Genomic DNA, 26,324 nt, shown 5'->3' on the forward strand with positions numbered 1-26,324 from the left:
GCCGAAACTTAGTTATTTACGATTGGAAGACACGAAAATGCTAAGTTGTAATTTACACAACTTGCATTTAACAAGGCGACTTTCATAAACTGTTCTTTACAAAAAACATATTAAGCATTAATAAAATATTAAAGGCTATAAAATCAGTGATTAACGCTGAATGAAGAGGATAGGTAGGTTTTTTATTCGCTATCGTAATAAATCTACCTTTATTTAACTACATACATACAATTTCATGTTGATGAAAGAATGGATAATACTAGAGGAAATCATATAACGATGCTGATTTTTGAATATTAAAGACTACAAGAATTCGAGATGGTGCAGAACATTTTTGATTCAGGTGGAGTTTCGTTTTCTGAGATGGATGGTTTGGTCGTGGAGCTCTCATTGTTCTCCTGAACATCACAAAATTCAGGTAGATGTGAAGTTTGTGTTGATGATGTTGTTCAGGAGAACAATGAGAGCTCCATGACGAAACCGTCCAGCTCAGAGAAAATTACAACAATTTATTGTCGTACTGTACTCATGTTAGAGTCAGCCGCTAATATAGTTGATGTTCTATAAACAAGTTGGAACATTTTTTTCTTTTCTTCGGAAAAAGGATATTTGACAAGAAGTGGTACATTCGGTGGTTCCCATTCGAACGGCGGCAAATCGGTTTTGACATTTGGGTACAGGTAAGCACGTGCGATACGACCATCTGGAAACCCTGATAAAAAAGAGAGAAGACCGTTGTTAACAAGTTAACAAACGACAACAACCAACAGAAAAAGTCATTAGAGAAATCTGAATTAGAAAAATATCGTAGAAATTATATTTTGGAGAAATAAATGAAATGTATGGCGACAGAAGGACTAAATAACCTGATTTATTATTGAGATACATAGAAATCACATTGAGTTTTCATTTGAAATCAATCAACGTCAAATTGATGAAAGAGCATCAAACATATTTTAAAGAAAATTTGGCGAGACTATAATTTATAGACGAACTAATCAGATATATGATAACAGGTCTTGGAGTTTGACGCGAAATTCATTCATTCATTTGGTTAAATAGCGCTTCGGCGTTTTAGCTGATGTCAGTTCATGATGAAAACTCAAAATTTAATTCCTAACCATCAACCGTAAATCATAATCTTGATTCCCCACACTAGTTTATAACCCTCATTTAGTCCTAGTTAGTAGGTGGACATTCTCTTGGTCACTTTGGCGTCACTCAAAGGTCTCCCATAAATTTTAAACGGAAGATATACATAAACATCTGTTTTTACATACCTGGATATGGCTTCAAATTTATCCAACGACGTCTAATTGGATTTGATTCAGCTATTCTAAGTATTTTCATTGATTGTGGAGAATTTTGTGAACGAGTAGTTTGCCACCAATGTCTAAATAAAAATTGTTTTTTAATAATATAGAAATTACAAACTAGTGAATCTCTTTACTCAGTATAATCATTTTTATGGATAAGTTAATGATGAATTTATATTGCTTAATGCTCATTCTATGAATGTTATAGAGTCAAGTTTCAAAATAGTATTATTAAATGAACGATGAGATTTTATAAACAAAGATGGATGATGGTTAGCAGTGGGATCCAGGACGCGCGTTTCGTCCTATCTGGGACTCGTCAGTTGGATGTACATGCATCCCAGAGTTGATGTTTAGCCCTAAATATCAATGGGAAGATTAAAACAAACAATATAAATGAATGAGGTTTTAGTTTGTAATTATACTTTGGTTTTTCCAGTATACAAACAGGTAATTTGAACTTTTCGTGAAATTCAAGAAATACTGAGAGCTATTTATAAAAAGATAAAGGATTAAAAAACAAAGCATCTGTTTTAAAAAGGAATTAAACCTTTCAGTGACAGCTTTTGAGTACTGTAAGGATGGAATAAATAAAATGATGATTATTGACCTCCTAATACGTTCATGAAAAGAAAAAAATTGAACATGTACTGTTTTTTGTTTTTTCTAGTTATTAATTTGCTGTCCAAATTCTAGTGAACTAAGTTTTGAGAAATTGCGTGTGGGCATTATTGTCACAAAATGACTGGACAGCTAAAAATTCTGATCTCTGAAGATTTTCAGGGATGATTTCAGCGATATAAAAAGAGATGGAATAACAAACGATAAATAAGAAAATATAATCAGTGCCTAAATAGGATATTTAGAGAAAAAAACTCAGGATACCAAGTGCATGATTAAATTACAATGATTTGAGAACAGAATAAAATACGGTGGCTGTTATGTACTAGGACCGACCAATGCATATAGATGACCTTAAGCAACCGATACGCAAGATGGACAAGAAAGACTGATACTCTATACTTGACGGTCTGTCCAATACTAACTAGCCCCAAACGAAGAGGAAAACACAAGACCAATGATCACCAGTCCAAGATCGTTCTTATATTTCAGATAGACGTAGTTTGTATACAAGCAGATCAGACTACAGCACATCATAACATAAGAAATAACAATTATACATGATCAAGCAAAAAAAAAGTGGCTGAGAGTAGGGGAGACTGTGAATAACAGATTGAGAACAGTACATTTTGTAACAGTGGTAAGTGGGTCAATCGAAAACTTATGATAGAAGGAATTTATATAATAATAACCTAATTAATTAATAATTATACAATAGGAATATATATATAGTTAGTACAGGGAATTTACTATTCTTTTTGTCTTCGTTTAGATATAATAGTGATAGTTCATGGGTTAGATGAAAACTTATGATTAGGGGAATAAAGCGAACACATAATTCACTTGCTCATAGTAACAATCAAAGTAAGGGTAACAATATGGCAAAATATTAGATTGTTCAGTTTGTCACTTTCGCTTATTCTTCTAGTTATAATAGATCTAAGTTGATGTAGTTATTTATTAGAAAAACTTGAGAAAATGGAACTTACGTGAATTGTTCTAGTGGTTGTAAGATATCATGAAGTAATTTTTCTGAAGGTTCATCAACAACACCATGAAGCCAGTTGTTAATTTCACAATTTAATGAATCATCATCACCAACATCAAATTCACTCAATATTTCAATAGCTGTAACTGGACCAACCTGATCAATCCCATGTGTATAATCGCTACCGCAGAGAAGCGTCAAACGGAGAATATTCTCTATAGTAAGGCCTAAATATTCCGAATTGTTATGGTAAATGTTGATTACATTAACTATGATATACAGTTACATAATTGTGATAATAATAAAAACAATGAAATGAACTCGTAAGTATATTTATATTAGGCTATCATCTCATGTATGTATGATTTCGTCATCTAAATATGTGTAAGTAGGATGAAGAATATATTAATGAACCTAGTTTCGTAATATACGATTGGTACGAACGATCCACCTAGGGGAGTTGTAAAACATTGGTCTTAAAACCAATGTTGGGCATGAGCTCGAGAATCTTGAGGAAATAAATAGCATACAAAAGTATTCTTAGTTACCAGCTTACCATGGGATCTTATCTCATTACTTTGCTCTACTACATTTTGGATCAAACCTCTAGATCAAAGGCACGAGGAGTGGCACCCTAAGAAACCCCACCTGCTTCGATTCGGACACCCGGAGTAGTATCCTAGCCCACTCATAAATTTAATGATGATTACAACTGAGAAGAAAAGTTCTACTTATATGTTTCCCCTGAGTCAGTTAAATTAATAATATTCTAATTTGTTGCTTTAAGCAACAGTTTTGAATACATGGTGAAGCATCAAACACACATGTTGCTGATGTATGTCACCAGGTGTTCCTAACGATTACATTCAAATTTAAAGACAACTTATTGTAATATCGAGTTTACCTGTTATACAACAAACAATTCATCGAAATTTCAGTCAGGGTCAAGAATAAGGTCAAATACAATCCATTAGTGTACGATACGAATAATTTAATAAGCATTAGACTATTCCTAATCTTTCGTTTGATTTTCAGATTTTTATCATTACAGAAATATCATTAATCAATTGTCTCCATATGGTTCCGGGTTCTTATCATTTATTTCCAAGTAATGTAAACGTTGTAATCCTTTAATAGTGCTGCTGCGTTATCAGTCATTTAGAGTACATTTTTGCATGAGTTTATAGTCATGATCGAATTAAGCATAATGTAGAGCTGATCTGCTTTCTCTCTCTTCATACTCTGATTGGTTATTAGGTTATAAGGAGATCGAGAAGCAATAAACGTCAAGATCATGGTTGTTGTTCATTGGTCAATAGACGGTCATATGTGATCAGACTAGACAGAGAGAGGCCATATAACTGGTTTCTTGTTATTACACGAGATGTAATGCAATCCAACCCAAGAAAGTAACCTTTTGTTGTTGCTTTCTTCTGACATAACAGAGTTGACAATCTGATGGTTATAAAAGAACCAAGCACTAGGTTGTAAAGCGTGAATATATACACTTCAGATTAAAAGTATACTCCAAATATGAAGTATGGAACGGTGTACACAAGTAAGAATATTTTTTATTATTATGAGCAATCCAACTGTTAAATAATAATGTATGATTGACATACACTAAACGTGATTGAACTTAACATTTACTTATAATAGTAAACTATTACATTTTTAAACCAATTAAGTTACCTAATTTACGTTTTACTTCATCCAGTTTATAAATGGATGGATTTGTTGTACTTTTTAGATTATCACCTCCACCAGTACCAAACAAATGACGACATACAAGTTTAACACCGAATGGCCATACATCTGAATCATCACTTGCAACTAAATCGACTAGACCATGGCGTTGTAAAGCTACACATTGAGCTTCTGCTTCTTCCGGACTAACTACAAATGGAAATCCGAACAAATGAAGTAGATCCTACAAAATATAAGAAAACAGTACTTGATTGATCAAAATAGAACTCTTATAATAATAATAAATTTGAACTCAAACATGTCCAAGATAAACTGGCGTCTTAATATTTTCAAGAACTCGATATTCGAGCACTACTCAAAAAGCGATTCGAATCCTACTCAGTCTACTACGGGTTTATGCAAATACAAGTAACATCAATAACCCTCAAATAAAAGTGTGTTATTCGAGGTAGAGCGTACGAATCTATATTGGCTGAATTTTTTCCTTTCATAAGTAGGGCACAGGTTATTGTTCATACTATATGGATATTTGTAATATTTCAGTGAGTGGAAAATCGAATTCCTGACATTTTGCTCCTTAGTGCAAACCGCTCCTTCAGTGAATAAATAAATGACCGAACTAAATTAACACGAGCTTAAACAATATAAAGGAAACGAAGCAGAATATTTGGTACAATCGAAATAGCTTGGATTATATCAATGTCATTTCATTTCGATTGAGGTGATTCTGTATGTGTGTGTGATATAATCCTATGCATTTATATGCATATAAGTGGATGGGAAAAAACATGATATATTTAAGCGTACATGAGTCAAAATAAATTTGTGTTAATGGTACGAGAAGTGAATACAGTGAATTGAAATTGTTTGGATAAACCGTCCAAATTGAATAGTTAATTAGGCCTTCCTTTATATTGATAACTGTAGAGTTTAACAGTATATGAAATCTTTCAGTCACTCAGCTTTCTTTATAATTGGAAAGAGATTTTTGATTTATTCTGGCACTTTTAAAATTCATTCGCTGGTAGGCGAAAGTATCACAAACTGCTATTGATGATTTGATGTGTAGAATTTACAGTTCCATAAGATGATTAAGGGGCCACTTTGTGCAGCTTATGTTTTTTGGCACGGAGTCGAAGTCTCACAAGACTCTCTAATACATAGAACTATTACGATAGACACAACCTAATCTATAGATACAATTCTGTTTAGAAGCGCAAGGGATCTTTCCCATAATTCGAACTGAAACACGTAAGAGAATTGGTTATTTTTATAGAAAGTTTTAATTTTGTGCACTGCACTTTTATCATATCGTGGCAGTAAGGTAACACTACGGTGTACTAACCTATGATATTTCATTATAATTGTCATTTAACAATAGATCATTCTCTTTAAATACATTTTTTATAATATTCTTTTTGAAATTATCAAACGGCAAGCTGTTTATTATAGTCGTTTATATTACTTGCTCCCTCTGAATTAATGATCTTGATTTATTTGTTTATTTAAACACATAAATATTGGTACAAAGAGGCACCAGATATGTATGCGCCGTGTCCACCAACCCGGTTAAAGCGCCAGACATTCGCTCTTCGCCCTCTCAATTTCGTGAACAACACCCCCGCCACGAGAAGGCAGTGAGTAGGATTTCCCTGACAGAGGCTATATACGCGTGGCCATGTGAGAGCATTTGGAGAGAGAGAGCGGACTCTCCCCACTCTCGGTCGTACCAGAGCACTTGGGAGCAATGATCTTGATAGCTTTTCTAAAAATATTTAGAGTCAAGCAAGTTTTTGCACCGAAAGAATTTACAGGACTGAAATCAATATGCCTATTTGAACGTGTCGGTTTACGGTAAGTGGTTAAGTAAAGAGTCTCATCTGAAATTTCTTCCAACTAAACCGTCTAAAAAATGGCAGAACATTGCGTTCATTTTCGAAAGCGAACTTGATACAAGATGAGAATATATTTGTCAGTTTAGAAGACGTTCGTAAGGACGTCTTTTTAATTGTTATTTACGTATGTGAAGCACACCCACGGTCTGATGGCATTAGCAAAAATATATAATTCTATATGGAACATAAATAAATTGCTTATGAATGGGGACGTGAGAGATTTCATTACTATTCAGTTTGTTCGTATAACATATAACTAGTTTACTAATTACATATTTTTCGTTACATAAACAAGATCAAATTGACCGTTCAATAAAACTAGACTATAGGCGAGGCCAATCACTTCAGTCTTGGAAAGCATCGATTATGCTAGAATTTCAGACCAATAATAATAATAATAAATTGATCTTAATTCTCTACTAAGATTGACTAATTTATTTAAACTACTCTTTAAGAACTTTTGAATTAATGAAAATAGAAATTCTGTTTTAGTGTATAGGCTTTATATCTCACAAATAATGGGTATTCCCTTTCAATGGGATCACTTTCTCCATAAGATATTTCCCTATAAATATTATTAAGGACGATCATAATATTTTGAAAAAGTTGTAAGAAACTTGACAAACAGATGACATTTGTAGGTTGTACTCGTCACGGACTAATCTCAATGGTTGAATTCATTAGTCAATTGAAGCTAGACCACCATGGAAAACCTGGAAGTACTAGACGGCCATTTCGTCCTAGTATGAGACTCCTCAACAGTGCGCATTCACAATCGCGCCTTCGAGACCGATAAGTCCTGTGTTCGGATCCCGCGAGCAGGATCGTGGATGTGCACTGCCGAGAAGTCCTATATTAGGACGAAATGGCCGTCAACTGATTCCAGATTTTCCACCTTTAGCCACTAATTTACGACTTAGAACCGCCCCCACCACCACCTACTTTAGTTTGGATAACTGGATAGTATCACCAGCTCTCGGACTTTAAATGTTGCTCGAAGTCAAGTACACATATTGACAGTACTCACAACTGTGTTCGTTAGTGATACAATGAAAAGTCTATAGATGATTTATAAATACTCATGTTGCTAAACTGTAATATTTCCTTATATTTAATGTCAGCAATCCCATTATGTAATCTTGACTGACTGGGCGTTAATAGCACACTTGAGAAATTAAAAACTCGAAGATGCGAACTTTGAAATTTACAAATAACTACCAAATTTTGAATTGAACTTATTTAAGTAAGTTGATAAAAGGTTTTGCTTCGATAGTCAGACGTTAAAGAAAATTTAAGGATTAAATTACCCTGATTTAGTTTGATAAACCAGTGTATCAATATAGGAGACTTTTAACCACAACTACTTAATGACTACCTTTAAGTTTGATTTCAACAAATAAAAAAGGAATTTTTTTACCTGGGCTTCTGAAATACAACGCGTAGTTGTCGACTGAGCTTGACGTGTCAAACGATCAGCTTTTTCTCTCAATACATCATCATCAATGGTATAGTCATCGTCGGGTAATTCAGATGATAATGCAGTTTCCTGTTGATTAGTTTCATAGGTAACTTCATTACTGACTAATTCTTCTTCGCTGACGACAGAATTTATTTTATCCTCGTTTTGAGCATTGTTTTCATCGACAGAATATTCTTGTGATAAGTTAGAGTCAGTAGATGTATTCGAAATTTCAACTTGTTCGTGAGTTTCAACTTCAATAAAATCATCATCGTTATCATCACTGCTACTTTTGATCTCATCATATTTATCCTGATGAAGTACTTGTAAAGATTCTGATTCATGTATATCGGAAGACAATACATTAAGTTCAGCAGTAATTTCATCTTTTCGGACTTCAATAAGGTCACTTGAATGTTCTGGAATAGATAATTCAATAAAATCCGATGACTTATCAAACTTGGAAATAGTAGATGAACTTTCTGGAAGAACTTCATTGGACATATCATCATTTAAAGAATCTTTTATAGGTGGTTTATTGTCATTTTCGCAATTATCATTAAATTGGCTTTTATTGTCAGTCACATGTGATGTGATAGACACTTGATGTTCATCTGAATATTCTTCAATATTCACTAGTTTGATTGGTGTACATTCAGAGTTATATACAATATTTTTATTCGTAGAAATATTTGTCTCTTGTGTTGAACATGGGTTTTCACTCATAAAACCGTCATTAGGTATTTCTTTGTTCTGGTCCCCTTTTAAAATTCCCACTTTTTTGCATTCATCCGACACATTTAAGTCCTCAGTATTATATGTAATTAATCTGAATAAAACAGAAAAAATTGTATATATGTACAGAACATTTACAAAAATTGCTTCTGAGCATTCACTATTACAAATGACAATATTTCAAATAAATCAATCCAACTAAGTAATTTAAACATGGAGCCATTCCATTGAATAACTTCCATAATACTGTACATGTCAACATAGTTGTTATAAACGAATACTTTCGTAGACTAATCATTTGAACTAATTATGTGAACCGCTAAGAAGAAATTTACTCAAAAGAAAAACTTTAATTTATTCACATACAATATCGGACATAGCTATGAATACATGATAATACCTAATATAGATTAATGCACAAATATAGGTGGTTCTTTTGTGTAGACGTCTCTGCTGGGGTGATCCAGAAAACTCCTCGCAAAAGACAAGAAAAGCTGACGAAACACTAAGATGCATTTTAACCAATCAGCATTCATTAGAAGTTTTGCCAGAAACATCACGAAAGTGAAAAATCACATGTAGAGTTTCTGATTGGCTGATTACTACACTGCTACTATGTTTAGTAGCATTCCAGAATTTTCGGGGAAACCCAAGGACTTCTAAAATACTATAAAAACCTTATATTTTGTGTACATGAATGAACCTTTGGAGTAAAGTGCTTCTCGCACATTTCGCGCCTTTTCTCTCGTGTTCAAGTCGCTGTGTAGATTTAGCTTAGGGGTTACGAGAATAGCTTAGGAACCGAGTACAGCATTCAATTAGCAAGACTTATCAGTCACAATGAATCAGATAATCAGAAAATAGCTGGTTACGGAAAAAGAAACTAATATTATCTCAATGTAGCAGGTACTTTTGACTTTCTAAATGCAAAGCACTTTTACAAGACCGGAGAGAACCTTTGCCTACACTCACTCTTAGTGATGAACTGTTAGAAGTAGTAGAAAAGCTCATGTGCCTGGACAGCTGTGTGTGCTGGTAGTAGAATGTCAGATATGAGGGCGATCTACGTATGGTGAAAGCTAAATCGGCTTACACCAATCTAGACCATCTTCGGCGCCATTGTAATGTTAGTGTGCTTGTTAAAGGCTGGGTTTACAATCCTGAGGTGAGAGCAGTTCTGTTCAATACTTGCGAAACCTGGTCTCTTCGAGTTGAAGATGTTTGGCCACTCTGTGTTCGATCATCATCATTGTCTCTAAAGGATTGTTGACAGTGACAACACCATGTTAGTAATGGAGAGGCTGGGCAATGTGTGATCGCGGACAATGACGATAATCCAATTAGTGTCCCCATCTTGAAATACCGAATTCGTTGGCTTGAACATGTAATAAGAATATTGCCTCAGCGAATTCCAAGTCGTGTATTATTTTCCAATGCCTAGCCTGATTGGAAAACTCCGCCTGTAGCTCCTCCGGGGGTTACTGCCGGTCCCAAGCTCGGGTAAAGGAGGAGGGTTGGGCATGGGGTTAGCGATCCCATCCCGTAGAAAACTAACTCGCTAAAAAAACGCTAACCAGAAAAATTCTGGTCGGCGGCCTATGCTCCATTGGGAGTAACAGACGTAAGTAAGTAAGCCTGATTGGAAAGAGAGGAGAGGTGGTCAGTGTATAACATGGTAATGTGGTACGAAAGGATGTTGTATAGGGCTGAGCTTTGTCAGTTTTTAAAGACTCGCGCGGTTGAAGTCCGAGAGATAGTGCAACTTAGGAGCTTGAAGCATTATCAGACATGGATCAAAACAGAAAACAATTGTGATCCCGTTGTAATTTTCTTCTATTTTCTTCATAAAAGTGAGAGGAACTTCTTGAAATGAAAGGAAGGATTTCTTCTAGATATAGTTTTCTAACTGGACTGCTTCTCGCACTACCTACTACTCTCATTCATTAATTATTTTTTGATTATATTCACCCTACTTCGTCCACCTCTTCACAAATTCATTCACCTATTTTTGTGTGGCGCATATTTAGTATGGTTCCAACTTGTACCAGCACATGTGTTCAAATAAATAAGCGTACAGAAGTGTAAAATCATCATTTACAAAGCAATCGTCTTCATCTTGAATGAAACCACTATTATTCGACGTAAAAGGAAGATACGTTGAATGATAAACTTGGTATGAGTCTAATATTTCGTATTGAGTAGGTGTAGTGCATTGAAACTAAGCAATTTCGCTTCTACTCATCAAAATTGAACATAATTTTCTGAGAATAAATTATGCTTTATCAATGTAATGTAAACCTGATCGATTCAACTTTAAGTAAAGAGGAGAAATCAACAGTCTGAAACACGTTTTTCACATAATAGACAAGTACCTAACTAGTTCTTCCACTAGAACTCAAAATTTACGATATTTACTGCTTTAGAATTTGTTTGAGTCTTACAAAACTGTTTGGAATCATCAGTTTATCTCAGAGAACTCAAGTGCAGTAGATTCATTACATTGTAATATTAAACAAAGTTGAAGACCCTATTGGTTGATCTTTGAAGATAATAAACTGAAGAAGCCTTGCCTCCACATCCCCTATCAATTACTTTCAAAATGAAGTGCCTAAGTGAAAAATGTCCGCGTGTGAGGCCGAAGGTTTTGGGTAACATCCCCGAGTGCAGGGTCATGGACCCGCACTGATGAGGATCCCCATACTATAACGAAATGGCTCTGCAGTGCTTCCAGGTTTCCAGTAGTGGTCTGGCTTAGATCAGTTCAGAATTTCAATGATATACATGCATATTCGAGCTTTCGAAAAATATACTCACCTTTCAAGATTCAACGTTGTAGATGAAGGCAATTTAGTTCGTTCATCCAACTGATTCACTGGAGATTTTTTTATGAGAATAGCATGTCCTACATCTTGTGACTGAATACGCATAGCGGTAGCTATGGTCTCAGTAGTCTCTGAAGTAGTAGTTGACTGCGTCATATTAGAAAACGGTAAAGTTGAAAATAACGACTGATTCTTTAGAATATTTTTTATCATAGAATTGTTTAATTGAAGAATTTGTTGAACAGCTTCTTGTTTAGTTAGATTATCAGATAACTCTTGTTGACGTTCTGCTAAACGACGACGTAAAAGCAAACGTTTCATTTGAACATCTGAAAACTGTTCTGGGTTAAATTGTGCTTCATGTAAAATTGGAAAGAAAAAAGATTACTGATAATGATGTGAAATATTTTATAAATGACTGTCAAGTTTCATCATCAGAGTGCTGCTTCTAAAACATACTGTTTATATACAATATATGGAATGTGGCTAGCAGTGGGATTCAGGACGCGCATTTTTTTCTATTTGGGACTTGCCAGTCAAAGGTCCTACGTTTGATTCCTGGACGCGGGATCGAGGATGCGCATCTCTAAGGAGTCCCATACTAGGAAGAAACAGATCCCTAGTATTTCTAGGGATCTGAAGGTGGTCTAAGATCCATTTGTGATTTGCACTATGAAAATTCCGCAACCTATACGAATCTCTTCATTCTGAAGTAAATAGTTGAAGGTCAAAAACAAACACTGTTATGAAGGAGGTTTTCCGTGACTGATGATAGAATTTTCTGACCGTTATAATCAGTGGGGTAGAATGCTGGTTGATAGATGAACGAGATGATATGATGTGTGGCTGAATGACAGATGCTAATGAGAAAGAACTATTTATGTAAGCCTCCGAATGATTAGAACCCAAAGACAAGACCATCCTAGCCAGATGAACAGATATTTTTTGTATAATAAAACAAAATTCTTATATACAGTATATGAACAAAAAGTGAGCATTATCAAATTTCACTGGCGATTGGAGGGATTCGCTTCTGAAGACCTGTTTGTTAGGCTAAATCTTTAGGCATCGTAACACTTCGGTATTAAATTCAAGTTTTTTTTCAAATGGTGGTCAGTTTAAGGTTTAAGGGTGAAAAAAGCTGAGTCAAATAACCGGCTAACGTTTTCCTCACTATCTAAGATGAGTTATTAATGTAAATTCAAAAGATTTTAACCTCCACAAATCTACTTCTATTGATTAGTGCCTGAGAAAAACTGAAACTAGAAAAGAATTATAGAATGGGACTTGAATAGTAAAACAGTTAGGCCATTAAAATTAAAGTATGAAATTAAGTATTAGATTAAAACAGTTTAGAACGTAGTACTGAGTTTTAAGATACATATTTCAGTCAGAAAGATAGAAAAACTACCCGGTTGGTTAAAACAAGAGTGGTAGGTTCAAATTTGTGTACTGATAGATGAAAATTGTAAAGTGCTTTAACTAATAAGCTACTGTTGAGTGAATCTGAAAACGTACTAAACGATTTTCATTAGCACAGACACACACACATAAAATAAGTACTCAGTCAGTCAACTGTAAGCAACGTGGAACTAAGTATATATGTGAATCAAGTTACAAGACCAATATATCAGTACAACAAGATGACATTATCCAGACAAAATACAAGTACTCACTTTACCTTCATCATTAACTTGTACTAAATTGTTACGGCATGAACTAGAGTCTAATGTTTCTCTCAACATCTGAACAACACGTAATTGGGCTGGTAAAGGAAGTGCACGGAATGCATCTGAGTCGAGATCAACCCCAGAAAATTTTTGATCCGATGAATAGAAAGCATCCTTTAAAAAATCGTTTAAGAGTTAAATATATTAATACTTTTTAGTGTTATTATTATTTAACAACATACAAATGTAATACAACATAAGTATCAAAAGAGGTATCACCGTATAGTGGATTACCATTGAAGCGTAGAAAAAAGATAAATAAAACTACTCATTTTGTGACAAACGAATACTTTAAATTGAATGACTGGTTTTCAATATCAAAAGCTGTTACAACTGAGTTATCACTGAGCTAATCGAATTCTATAGCTCTGAAGTTGCAATGTGATCAACTAGTTTACGTGTAACTCGATATTGTGAGTCTCAACTAACACAAAACCAAAGTCCAGAGTTTCCTGCTGACTGCATAGTGCACGCAATGTCGAGTCACTTAAACTAGCGTCCATATTGAAAATTGTTCAGTAAAATTCGATCAAATTTTAAATGAATAATCACCCATAAATATCTGTCCTACAAGAGTTTATTGGTTACCCAAATAGTTCAATGGTAAAATCTCAAACTCCGAATCCGAGTATCATCGGCTTAAATCGCACAGTGGGTATTGGTACCCTCAAGATTGCAGATATGACTTGTTAACGATTGTTGGCTACTTCTAACCACTTAACACATCAAGGGTATTAATTTGTTCTGCTATAAAAGTAGTTATATTGTAAAAGAGATTCTTCTGACTCACTTTCTTGAATACAACAGATTTCGATGTCTCAATATTTGGATTTTTCAACAGCTATTTAGATCATTTAATACATACATAAATCTGATGGGATACTCAAAGATTAGGCCTAACAGTCAAGTCTTACCTGATTTCAGAGTAAGTGAACTATAAGCTTATTTACTACAATGACAGTTTATCAAGTTTATCTGGTCTTCATATTTTGCATATAAGCGTGTTATTTTATCACATCAGTAAGATCTACTCATCTGACTACAGTAATCTTGTCTTTTATTTCTAATCATTCAGAAACTATCATCAGTAACTCGTTCTCCTGAGTACCCAACACTCGGTTACGCCGTATCATTGGGTTCATCTATTGATTAACATCCCATAAAAATTTCTTCCATATTTTCGATACGTTGAAGATCTTTATACTTTTTTCTGTCTTAACGGCAAGTTCGGAAAACTTAAACGAATGTATCAAGAGATTAAGCCTACTTGAATTTATTTAACTAAACAGTTATCCGAAGAACTTTCTAGACACATCATTCATGATATTCAACTACCAACGTGAAATAATTAATACTTTTTTGGTATATAATTTAATACCTTGAAAATTTGCCCGGCTAGCTCAGTCGGTAGAGCATGAGACTCTTAATCTCAGGGTAGTGGGTTCGAGCCCCACGTCGGGCGTCGTTCGGTTTCGTTTAATCTTGAAAACTTAGTGACTTTAATATTAGCCGAATACAGTTTAATTGAAATTAATTTTTTTTAAACTTTAAATAATGATGCCATCACCATTAAAGGTGATATATTGGCATACATCATTAGTGTGCAGTAATATCATGCTATTTTGAAAAGTCCCATATTTTATATTTACAACTCTATCTGTTCATGTTTTGTACGCATAAAATACACACTTCTATTTAGTGGTAGATATCTCTGAAAATCAAAGACTTAACTGTAACTATATCCAATTTGAGGATCACAACTTAATTGAAAAGCATATTGTATACACTACCAATATTAATAAAAACAATTACTCCTATCTAATGAGTAAATCGAAATAGTGGGAAACCCTCTATTTAAGCATTTACAACTTTTGGTGGGGATGCTAGATCCTCAGGAATCATTTTGTAAACGTCATACTTTTGTAATTTTATTTTGGAAATTTGAATTTCTTATTTTCGCTCCAAAAGCGCCTATTTTTATCTTCAGATTGTATTTCTTACTTGGGAGAACATCAAATGTTATTGGTTCGTTTCCTCTTTTAGTACACTATTTTTTGACGTTTTCCAAGGACATTTATGTACTGTATATATGCGCATGAGTTGTGTGTTTGTTCGTTCGTGCTTCCGACTGATGGTAGGATATACATAGCCCTCGGCTTGGTCTAGTCTTGTCCCTCTAGTTAGCAGAGCTGGAGCGCAGTGGAATAGTTTAGCTTGTTCTATTGTTGTTGCTGCCTTTCGTTTCTTTTGCCGGTTTTGGGTGATATCGCGATCTCTTGAAACGTAGGAGCTTTGTTACAGCTTATAGCAAGTTATAATTTTAAGCAGGGATTTATTAGAGCATTCACTATATCTATTTATTTAAACATTTCTGTGGATTTATTCTTCCATGCAATTTATCTAGCCAAATACTCTATCATCTACTTGGAATACGTAAAAAATATGGTGAATTGATGAAAGAATAATGAAATCTTTTGAACACTTTCAGTGATAGTAATGAACGAATATTTAGGATAGATTTCCTTTAAGACGTATGCATCAATGATTAAGATGATATTGAGAAATGTAGTCTAACAAATCAAACACTACGACATTGCGCGACCATCTTCCATTGTCTTTGGTAGGTAACTGCCTCACGCCATACACGGTTGAACTCCACTGGTCATGGCTTCTCACCTGAACCCTAGAAATTTTCTCTTAAAGTTAGTCACTAGTGAGACGACAATTTTCAGTACGGGCTGTTCATGACTTCAATGAGATTCAACAATCTACACAGCCCCATACTAAAAATCAAACACAACTTGACTTCGTAGCTTGATTACCCCCTGCTGATAGGTCGGTAACTGATGAAATTTAGCCATATGTACAAAAGCTTCGTTACGTTTTCTATTAATCTCCGTCGCTTATGAAGTAGGCGAGATTGCTACCTTTTCACTTGACGGTGAATGTCCTGTGCAACAGTTTATTTTTATAATAGTATAAAGCCCAACTTTAGGAGGCAAAAAACGCGTATAGCCTGCATGCATTTGATAATAAGTGTCTTCAAAGGATTACTCGCTGATGGTGGAACCACATGCGGGGCACTGATGACATATGATGTAACAAATGCGACAAATTAGTTGGAGATCGACAGCAGAGTAGTTCGAACATATGATACGCATATAATACGCACTAGTATAGTTTAATACTAAACAAATAAAGGGAAATCTAATGTTATTACTCTAAGAAGACTACTTACCAGATAATCACGCGCCAGCTCATCATATTCTAAACCGGCCTTTTCACTCAACATACGATCATTATCATTATTACATGCTGTAGAACTACAATGTAGAAAAAAAGGGAATTATACACAACCGAAAATTTATTTATTCCATATACAATAACTGAATAACCAGAGTTAAGTGATTTAAACTCGTTTTCTGTTGTAGGTGAATAAGCAATGCACCAAGAACAAGAAATCACAGAACAATCTGATCAATGGTTGCTTACACAACAGACAATAATTAGTAATATTCAATAATAATTAGCATTAAGCTACAAACAGAAAGTAACCATTACTAACAAACAAATACAGTCAAATTTATTGGAAAGCCTCACTTGTTTTGAAATGACTTTGGTTAGTTTCAATAAATCATTTAGTTCAGTTTAAGCGGTAAGGATGTACCCGAAAACATATGATGACACGATTTTTTGTATTAAATAACAGGATAGTGAAGGCGACCTTTGTGGTTAATTCCCCACCCACTTATAATTTCTTAACTTAATTCAAGGATCATTGCTACCTATTCTGAAGTAACTTACTTTCGATTCTTCTAAAGTATTTTTCGACATTCTAGTGAAGGTGCATTTGTGTGCGCAAGCAACTAGCCACATTAAAGAAATCTCGTTATCTAAAGAGCTGCAAAATGTCCGTGATTCCTAAAGCACGAGAATTCACCTCGGAACCGCATCCGCAGTGGAAAATATTTTGATCTCACATGCAAGAAATGAATCAACTATTTGCCGAAAATAATAACAAATTATATTATCAACAAACGCGCCTTTTACAAAATTTCAAATCAATGATCACGAAAAGTAAGTGAAATTAAAGGACTTTATTATCAGTATGGGGATTGTGGGAACTGTTGAATTTCATCGAGATCACCAACCGATCTACGTTAGACAACTATTGGAAACCTTGAAAGTATTGGACGGTCGTCTTGTCGTAGAATGACACTCCTCAGCAGTACGAATCCGCGACCACAAGACCAGAAATCGAACTCAAGGCCTCTGATCTCGCGTGCAAATACTTAAGTTCTAGATCACCAAACCGGGATCCGACGGTGTACGAGTCTAATTACAATATATCCATGAGATTATATGACCATCTTCTGTCGTCTTTGATGGGAAATTTCTCACATCCGAAACAGTCGCACTCCAGTTGTCACGGCTTGTTTGTACGATCAATGACTGTGATTATTCTTACCCTAAAACATTTACTATGAGTCTGCCACATTTGATTCATTTCCATATGTCCAGTGAGATTTCACTAATTTTACACACAGAAGAATGTTTTATTGTAGCGATTGAACTCTTAAAAATACCTTTTATATTCATGATAGGTTCATAAACCTACAATAACTGGTATACAAAAACGATACTTACGTTGAGTCTTGACTTGGAGCTGAGAACATCTTAGCATCTTCTTTAGCTTGATAAGAATCTGACTGTTGTCTCAATCGTCTTAATAATTCATGTTTCGCTGTAAATAAGCAGAGATAGGATGTTTACAAACAAAAGATAGGTATATGTATTTTCGTACATTAAATCATGAACTGATTCTAGTTAGATCACTATTGAGAACCTGAAAGCACCGAAAACCTGTTCTGTTTCATTATGGGACTCCCCAACAGTATACATCCATGAACCCATAGCCGGATATCGAACTCAGGACCTTAGGTCTATGGTATAAATCATATAAATAAGAAGTGAGCTCTTAAGTTAACTGAAAAATTGGGAACAAACAAGAAGTCTGAGCACGAATTCAAAAATATCAGTTGGATCATTCAAACATACTGTTAGTTATGTCCATAACTAACCAATCAAATTGTAGCTTAAGCCCCCCACCACGTTAATCTGGTCTGATGTGTTTGTAAACAATCGCTGTTGCATGTAACCTGCCAATTGAAAGACATTTTTATTCTATTATATTAATGTGATCCATAAATTTTATTCATTTCGATACGACACGCAATACTGGTAGGTATATTTTTGCGTTTCACCTAATGACTATAATTCTTTAATTATCGTACTAATCTAATTGCTTTATGTTTAGAAACAAATAAAGTTTAAAGCCAAGTTGTCCTTGTTCTGACTATAGTTTTCACATAGACCCTGGGATCGCCAGTATCGTGTTTACAGTTTTAGCAGTATATCTATAGGACAAATTAAGTCGTACACATACTTGACATGTGGCACAAATAAAACCTTCGTCTGTTAGCCAATGAATGAGTATACCGAGCAGCAGTTTGAGTTGTTTTATTGTTTGTCTATGAAACATTTAAAATGTAGGATATTCATAGGTTATTGGTATTTGATTACAGAATCCTTCGGAGAATTACTTGAGTATGTTGGAACCACCGAATAAGAAACAGTAAAGTTAGACAGACAGTACTAGTTGAAGATAGAGAATCTATTGATGAGGTGGTGAATATTTATAGAATGAGATAGTTGGGATATGTATTACATATAACCAACTACCTCTTATTTCAATCTGCGATGTTGTCTGGTGTAGTAGTAGGTTGTAAGAAAGCTAGGGGTGGCCAAACCAAAACGTGGCATCAGTTTATGAAATCACTGGCTACTGTATTGAGCTGTGTTGGTAGATTTAGACTACCTAGATGGAGTCTATTTGATTATCGTGACCCGCAGCTGAAAGTGTTGGTTGATCGGCTTAGAATCAGTTTAAATGATGCAGATGCATTCACTATGTTACATTATGGATCCTGAGATTTATAATTACCTTACACATTTCTTCATTCTACGGATTTATTCTTTCTTCTTGAATCATATATTCTATGCCTAATCTTTTCTACTGCTACGTATACTGTTACTAACTCAAATACCCTGAGATTTGTCTCGATAATTTCATCTCGCTCTTCTAAGGTAGTGTGGTGACTCGAAGCGACGCATTAATGTCTTGTGTTCTACGTTGTACATTACTGACTAACTTCTTGATTGATTTTGTTCACAGCATTTATATAATATTATTCAACTATTATACATTTTTGTAACTAACTTGGAGGTATAAAATTAGCCTACTTTGTCGACAAAATTTTCTCTGAACGGATTCAAATTTATGTGAATGGATTAAACAACTACGTAGTCAGAGGTCAATCGGTAGTCAGCAGGAATGCAAAGATAAATGAAAGCAAATCTTCTGTCAATAATCTTTCACAAACAAACTCATCAAAATAGACTGGTTTGATTCATGTGGAATAATTAGAACGTTTACCCCTACATAGAGTATCTGATGGGGAATGCTATTTGGAATGACAAGAAAAAGTTTTCCAATTAAAATATCCACGTCACAGAATACTAAAAAACCAAAACCAATCATTTCTGCTAGCTGAGTCAAAATTTCACATTAACTTAAAATAATGATTCAATCATAATATTTTATCTTTTACACAACTAATAAGTGTCAACTAATATTTTTTGGCTTAATTGAATAATACAACTTTAACTAACCAGTATCTTCAAAACATTCTGCTTTATCCGGTGATGTTGACAGTGATTTTACAGAGGATTCAGCAACACGACGTAAAAGTCGACGAAGAAGATTTTTTTGGGCCTTTTCTGCTTTTGCTTCGGATAGGTTACGCAACTGACGTCTTGAATTCTAAATAATACAAAATCAACATTCGAAATGTGACGGAACAAAACAATAGATTTATAATAAATAAAAATACAAAGAGATCATAATGCTTAGATGTCAATTAGTACATTGGACCAATCACAAATTGAACAAATGATCAGTGCATGCGATCGATCAAGAAATGTCTTGTATTTCTAAGGGATATATATACTGAAAGAGAGTATACATAAATTACTGATCCAGTTTAGTCCACATACTTCCCACTCTCGGTCCTTACATTTGAGTAACCGGTTGGACTCTTTCATAAGAAGCTCAAGTATTAGTGTCAGGATCGGACACCGAACAACACAACATTAATAAATATCTTATTCTTATAGTGTTTTAGAAAAATCCAGGATTAAATGCGAAATATAGTTAATGTTAAACTGTACAACTGTTAAATTATTTATATTACCAATAGAATTGTGATCGGTAGATGATGGACAATGATACAATATGGTTTATCGTTAACTACTTATGAGATCATGTTACTGACACAAGCCAGAGAATAAACTTAAACTATTTTTTATTGTGGTTTTCTTCAAGTATAATCTCACTTTTTTAAGCAGCATTAAATTTGATTTGTGAGGTACAAATTGAGTAGGTCGCTCACCCACTCGCCAATGAAATTACGGTATGATCAATAGGCTTAATCCTCATTCGTCATTTCAGTTAACTACCAAGTCTTTCTATTCATAAATAGTATCCTCTACGAATGGTGTATAACATTCACATTATACTTCTAATTTAATTAAACTTTAGACACAAGCCAGTAGCGATTTGTTTACAGTGATGTAGAAATTTCGTTTAATCTTTGATGAGGTAGATAAAACTAACTCCTGTCGACGAATTCAAGCACTTTTGATCTATCGACGTAATGAATTGTATCGAAACAGACAAATATAATATCAAAGACTATTTACTGGGTAATAAATTGTGAAATATTGAATTATTATCGGTATATATATGTCAAGACTGTTCAATTAGCAGCTAATCTACATCATGGAAAACAATCAAAAACCAGAGGACGTCGGACAGGTGTTTCGTCTCAATATGGGACTGCTTATCAGTGAGTACTCATGACCGTGATGAAAATTGATGATTATGAAAGGATTAGTACGGATTATATATAATTTGTTTCAAAAATAAGATAGATCGACTAAGAAATGTCAGGAAGATTTTTCAGAGAATCAGTGAGAATTTATAATTTAACATTTTTTCAGTTGTTCGATTTCGTCGCGAAACAGGACTACTGAATTCTTCAACTAATTAAATCACGATTTTATAGCGGTAAAATATATTAACTCTTCATACAATAAGTGTCACCCAGAGATCGGTACACGAATTGGTACACAGTTACTATAAAACAAGACACTAAAAATATACCATACAAAGAAAATGCGACTATTGAGAGATAGAAGAATGAAAGATTACACAATCAGTAAATAAATAAACAAGAGTACTAAAAAAACATAACTCTTATTTTAATCTATGGCTCACAACGTTTCAACCCACTGAGTATAGTCTCTAGGGCCCCCAACGGAGGAGTCGTGATAGACTGACAGATCCCAGTCCTTCAAACTCATCTTTCATACCGTGGGGCTATGTCATGAACTCAATAACCCTTCGTTTTTCCCCTCAGTCCAAGAGTCGAAATGCGATCTAAATAACAAAAAATCTGTGAAACTTGGCTTCACTTTATTGCTTAGATTTACTAAATAAGGGATTAAAATCGCATGAAATGAAATGATTTACATAAGAAATGTATGACTCACACAAAATGAGTTGCGGATCTTCAGTCGACCTAAAGTACGCTATGTTCCTACTTATCTTCATAAAATCTCTCAGAATTTGTAAGAGATAACTACTGATCTTTTGTATATGTAACATTGTATGTCAGTTTTAATTTTAGGGATAGTTTCTTCCTTGTAACAACAATACCACTATTCTTTATTTTCAATGGCAACCTACAATTTGCAGATACTGGAATGATAAAACTAGAAAACTACCCAGGTGAATAGTTTTGATGGTTAACCTATAAATCTGATTGCTATCATGTTCGCAATTTAACACATTACAAGGAATAAAAGCATTAAAATAAATTCATATCAAAACTAACGGAAAGTGGGGTACGTATTCATTTATATCAGCTACTCATCACAAAAAATATTTTATGGTTCAAGGAATTGTAAAAAGAAAATACTCACAATAGTTGATCGTTTCAGTGCTGGGGTTTCACCATCGAATACAAATACTGGCTTGATTCCAAAAAAAAGTAATTTGCATAAACGACGAAAAAATATAGCTAAATAGTTACGAGGACCACCTGCTGCGCCTCGAGATTTCACAGCTTGATGCAACCAGATGTTCATATCTACAGTGAATAGCATAATAAAGTAATATGTCAAAGTAAATAACTATTTTAAAATATCTGTTTACTAAACCTGGATGACTTAAAAACAGTTAGTCATAATTTCAAGTAGCAAGGAAGATTATTTGGAAATGGAGGAATTTTCGACAATATAGTGGTTATTTAAAGGTATTTATGGCCTAATTAAATGGACATTATCAATCATAGAACATTAGATGAGCATCATGGATACATATTGGAGTTAGGTTGACCGTTGTTAAGTTCCGAAAAAGATGGTCACTGCGACAACTTTGCACTTTAAAAACAGCCGTCCACAGAAACGTCACTAAACTCTGGTAAGAACATTTTAAACAGCAAATAGACATTGTTGCTGCTTTATCACAAATTTAATCAAACAGAAGCCGATCGCCTGATTTAAGAAGAATTATCCTGTTACCCGAAAAGAAGCGTTAGCCGTAGTAGCATTCATAATTAAATACAGACCATAGTTTCTCTGGTAGGTACTTTTTAAAACAAATAGATCACAAGGCGATCCAGTGGCTTCAAAACTTTAAAGATTGTGAGGGGAAAACAACACAGTGACATGAGTACGATTTTAAGTGTATTCATCGATTAGGGTGACAACACAAGAATACAGGCTCCTTATTTCATTCATCAGGAACTGTACCCTTTGGATTAGTGATAAACTTTAGATTAAGTGCCCAAAGTTTTCAGGTTAACGAGGGAGTGCGTGTAAAAACGAGTTAGTTGGGTCCTTTGTCATAGGCCTATACGTTATAAAGAAAACTTGCTAAATTGTGGAGTGAAGGGAGAAGTTGAAGAATACAATCGACATTATAAACGACTGAAGAGGTACAGAGGAGTAATGAATAGCTCTAGAAATAAAGCAACTACTGATACTGATTCTTTTCTAATAGAAAGGATAGCAGGAGACCCGGGTACCAATGGAGAGAAAGCTAAGGAATCTAGGAACCAAGGCTGATTGACAGTGAGGTTATAAGACGGTTTTGGACCTTTTCGTTGGTGAGAAGGTGAAGTTTGACGTGGTAGCTCGTCTGGATGCTAAGAGACTGAGAACCTAAAAATGAACAGACTCACCTGTGATACAACATCTCTAAAGGTATCTAACAAAAGTAGTGACTGCTAACGTCTTTATCGGATAAGATTTCTTGTCATTTCCACTGGTGTTTCTTCAGACGTTGGCAAAAAGACCTGTTGTTTTTGGCAGATATCACGACACTAAATTACATTTTTGACAGTCCCTAAATACTTAAACAGAAACAGAGCACCCCAAGAGACGATGATAAATACCACCAGTATAACAGACATGTTCAGTATAACTATCTTCCTTTAAAAACTGGACAAGTTTAAGTAATAGAACAATTTACTCAAAACTACTTAAGGGCTCTTTAAGCTAAGGCAGTCTTCTATAAACTAAAAAAATGGCTAATAGCAATACGTTTAATATTGAGTCTCATATTGAAAGATGAACATCAGTTTAATTATTCCTCCTTACACTTGAAGGTTGTGAATAACAGGTAATTGCTTGATTAAGTACAGGAAAACGATTTTATTCACTTAAGATTCTAATGGAACTTGCAAGATGCATTTTAGATTAATTATTTGTCAAAGGCAGACGTCACTGTAATTAGTTCTAATCGTTCGTCCTTTCAGAGCACATTTTAAAGCTTTGCATTAGCTAAACTGTAGTCACTGAGTACACAGGAAATTATTATTTTTATTTTATTTAAACGCATAAATATTGGTACAAAAAAGCACCAGATATATATGAGCCTCACAAATCTCATTTGATTTGTGTGAGGGCTGTGATACTGCCCAGGTGCCCAAACTGAAGCAGGTGGTTTTCTTAGGGACCCACACCCGGAGCCTTTGACCTAAAGATCTGATCCACAAGGCAGTGGAACATCGTGAGGAGATGCATTCCCATGGTAGCCGGTGATCAACGATTCATTCGTACGCCATTTGTTCCCTCAGGATACTGGAGTCCATGTGCACCATTGGTTTGGAATCAGGGTTTTCCAACTCCCCTAGGTGGATCCTCTATATCCACCAACCCGGTTAAAGTGCCGGACATTCGCCTTTCGTCCTCTCAATTTTGTAAACAACACCCTCGCCACTAGAGAGGTAGTGCGTAGGACTTCCCTGGCAGAGGCTGTATATTCGCGTTGCCATGTGAAAGCATTTCGAGAGGGAGAGCGGACTCTCCCCACTCTCGGCCGTACCAGGGCATTGGGGCATTAGCTATATATAAATAACTAGATTTAATATCTGGTAGTTACTAAGAACAAAACGTCAGATAGAGGACTTTGAAGGTGATTTGAGCCTACTTTTGGTTCAAAATAATAAAACAAAAATAACTAGACTTGCCGATTGCTAAAATTTTTCCAGATAGCTGTTGTAATTCTATAGGCTCTCGTGCCGGCTCTAACAAACGCCATAAGCCAGGAACTCCCATTAGAAATGTGTTAAATGTCAATTATCGGACCACAGGTGTGATGTTGATTGACTGATTTAAATCTACTTAAACATCTATAGTGGATATGGGGTTTAACTGCAAGAAAAACACTTTTTTAAAATAATGTTCGCATATAATCGGAGAAAAAAAATTTGGCCATACATCAAAAAGTTCGGTTATTATCAATATGTTATGCGTGAATAAGCGTTTTTTTAAAGCAAATAATATTTTCAAGAAAATGAAGATTTTTGCTCATCGATCATTCGATCGTATGAAGTTTTCGTTGACTGTGGGCTTAACGACAGTTCCATAAACGTCTGTCCTTCAATCATGTTGCTTCTGAAAATAGACGTACTAAGATTTTTGCGGACAACCAGCTAGTCTTTTCAGTAGTTCTAATCGCAAAACTTTTCGGTTCAATATCAATCGATCATTCTCTTAAGCACGGTGGACGAAAGCGTACCAATCCGCAGGATCATCAGACCAATACAACTGAACAACTACCTTTTTATTTTCAAGTTACTGTCCTGTTAGAGTGGTACATATAAGAATCCCGAAGAACATTATTGTTGCCCGTACTTACTTAAATACTCATGAATTTCCGCTAACCAGAGGGTTTTATTCCTATATTAGAATTTCATCTCAGCTCAGATGCAGGGAGTCTAGACTCCGCTATTTTGCCTGCTGCAATCATACCGACTACCGCATTTAATACTTTAGTACCTATCTTTCGTATCTTTTGCGTTCGCTACATATACTTCGTATCTACTACAGAATTATGGGGGTCGAAAAAGATTCTACTATTGAAGTCCAGATTCAGATCTACGTGCTCTAATTACCGCAGATAACATTCACATACACCGTCAGACTGGGAATCTCAGACAGTATTTAAAACGTAGGAAGACTTCCATCGAAAACTTAGGATTTATAAAACAGTTAGCACCAACACTAAGGATGAATATACTTGTTAAAATAATTAGGCGAGCTAGCACGTACGTGAACACACAGGTGACTACTAAATTGTAATTTTAATATTTATTACGTTAATTTCCTACTTCTCACCGACAAATTTCAATTGTGTCATATTAAAATTATGAAAATATTATAAATAAACTGACAATATACAATCTAAAAAACACGTTAGTGAGTTTTAAATCCATAACATTTTATTACCCTTCCTACTTTAAGCTTACTTATAGTACTGTATTTTACTCATGCTTTCATAACCAGAGTCTACTAAAATATTAAGTAACGCAACTTTCGTAGTTCACTCACATTGTCTTCAAATCTCAATAATCAAACTCCT

General features: G+C 34.7%; 1 protein-coding gene and 1 non-coding gene across 2 annotated transcripts in view; one reads left to right on the top strand and one right to left on the bottom strand.

Annotated features, from left to right (window-relative positions):
* Smp_123940 (putative xp-G/rad2 DNA repair endonuclease family) overlaps positions 1 to 25,056 on the bottom strand; it is a 27,596-nt gene extending 2,540 nt beyond the window's left edge. The window contains exons 1-10 of the mRNA XM_018793145.1: positions 24,931 to 25,056; positions 22,379 to 22,545; positions 20,006 to 20,156; positions 17,921 to 18,017; positions 16,512 to 16,596; positions 13,225 to 13,387; positions 11,536 to 11,899; positions 7,945 to 8,815; positions 4,618 to 4,855; positions 2,927 to 3,152 (exon numbers count right to left, since the gene is read on the bottom strand). Coding sequence (XP_018647687.1) covers positions 2,927 to 3,152; positions 4,618 to 4,855; positions 7,945 to 8,815; positions 11,536 to 11,899; positions 13,225 to 13,387; positions 16,512 to 16,596; positions 17,921 to 18,017; positions 20,006 to 20,156; positions 22,379 to 22,545; positions 24,931 to 25,018 — 2,450 coding nt within the window. The 5' untranslated portion in view covers positions 25,019 to 25,056. The remainder of the gene's footprint in view (positions 1 to 2,926; positions 3,153 to 4,617; positions 4,856 to 7,944; positions 8,816 to 11,535; positions 11,900 to 13,224; positions 13,388 to 16,511; positions 16,597 to 17,920; positions 18,018 to 20,005; positions 20,157 to 22,378; positions 22,546 to 24,930) is intronic.
* Smp_tRNA_01256_Lys_CTT.1.1 lies at positions 14,663 to 14,734 on the top strand. The gene has a single exon. It is a non-coding gene (tRNA).
* Positions 25,057 to 26,324: the final 1,268 nt, after the last annotated feature.

The sequence above is a fragment of the Schistosoma mansoni genome, chromosome 1 (assembly GCF_000237925.1).
Source record: "Schistosoma mansoni strain Puerto Rico chromosome 1, complete genome".
Classification (NCBI taxonomy): domain Eukaryota; kingdom Metazoa; phylum Platyhelminthes; class Trematoda; order Strigeidida; family Schistosomatidae; genus Schistosoma; species Schistosoma mansoni.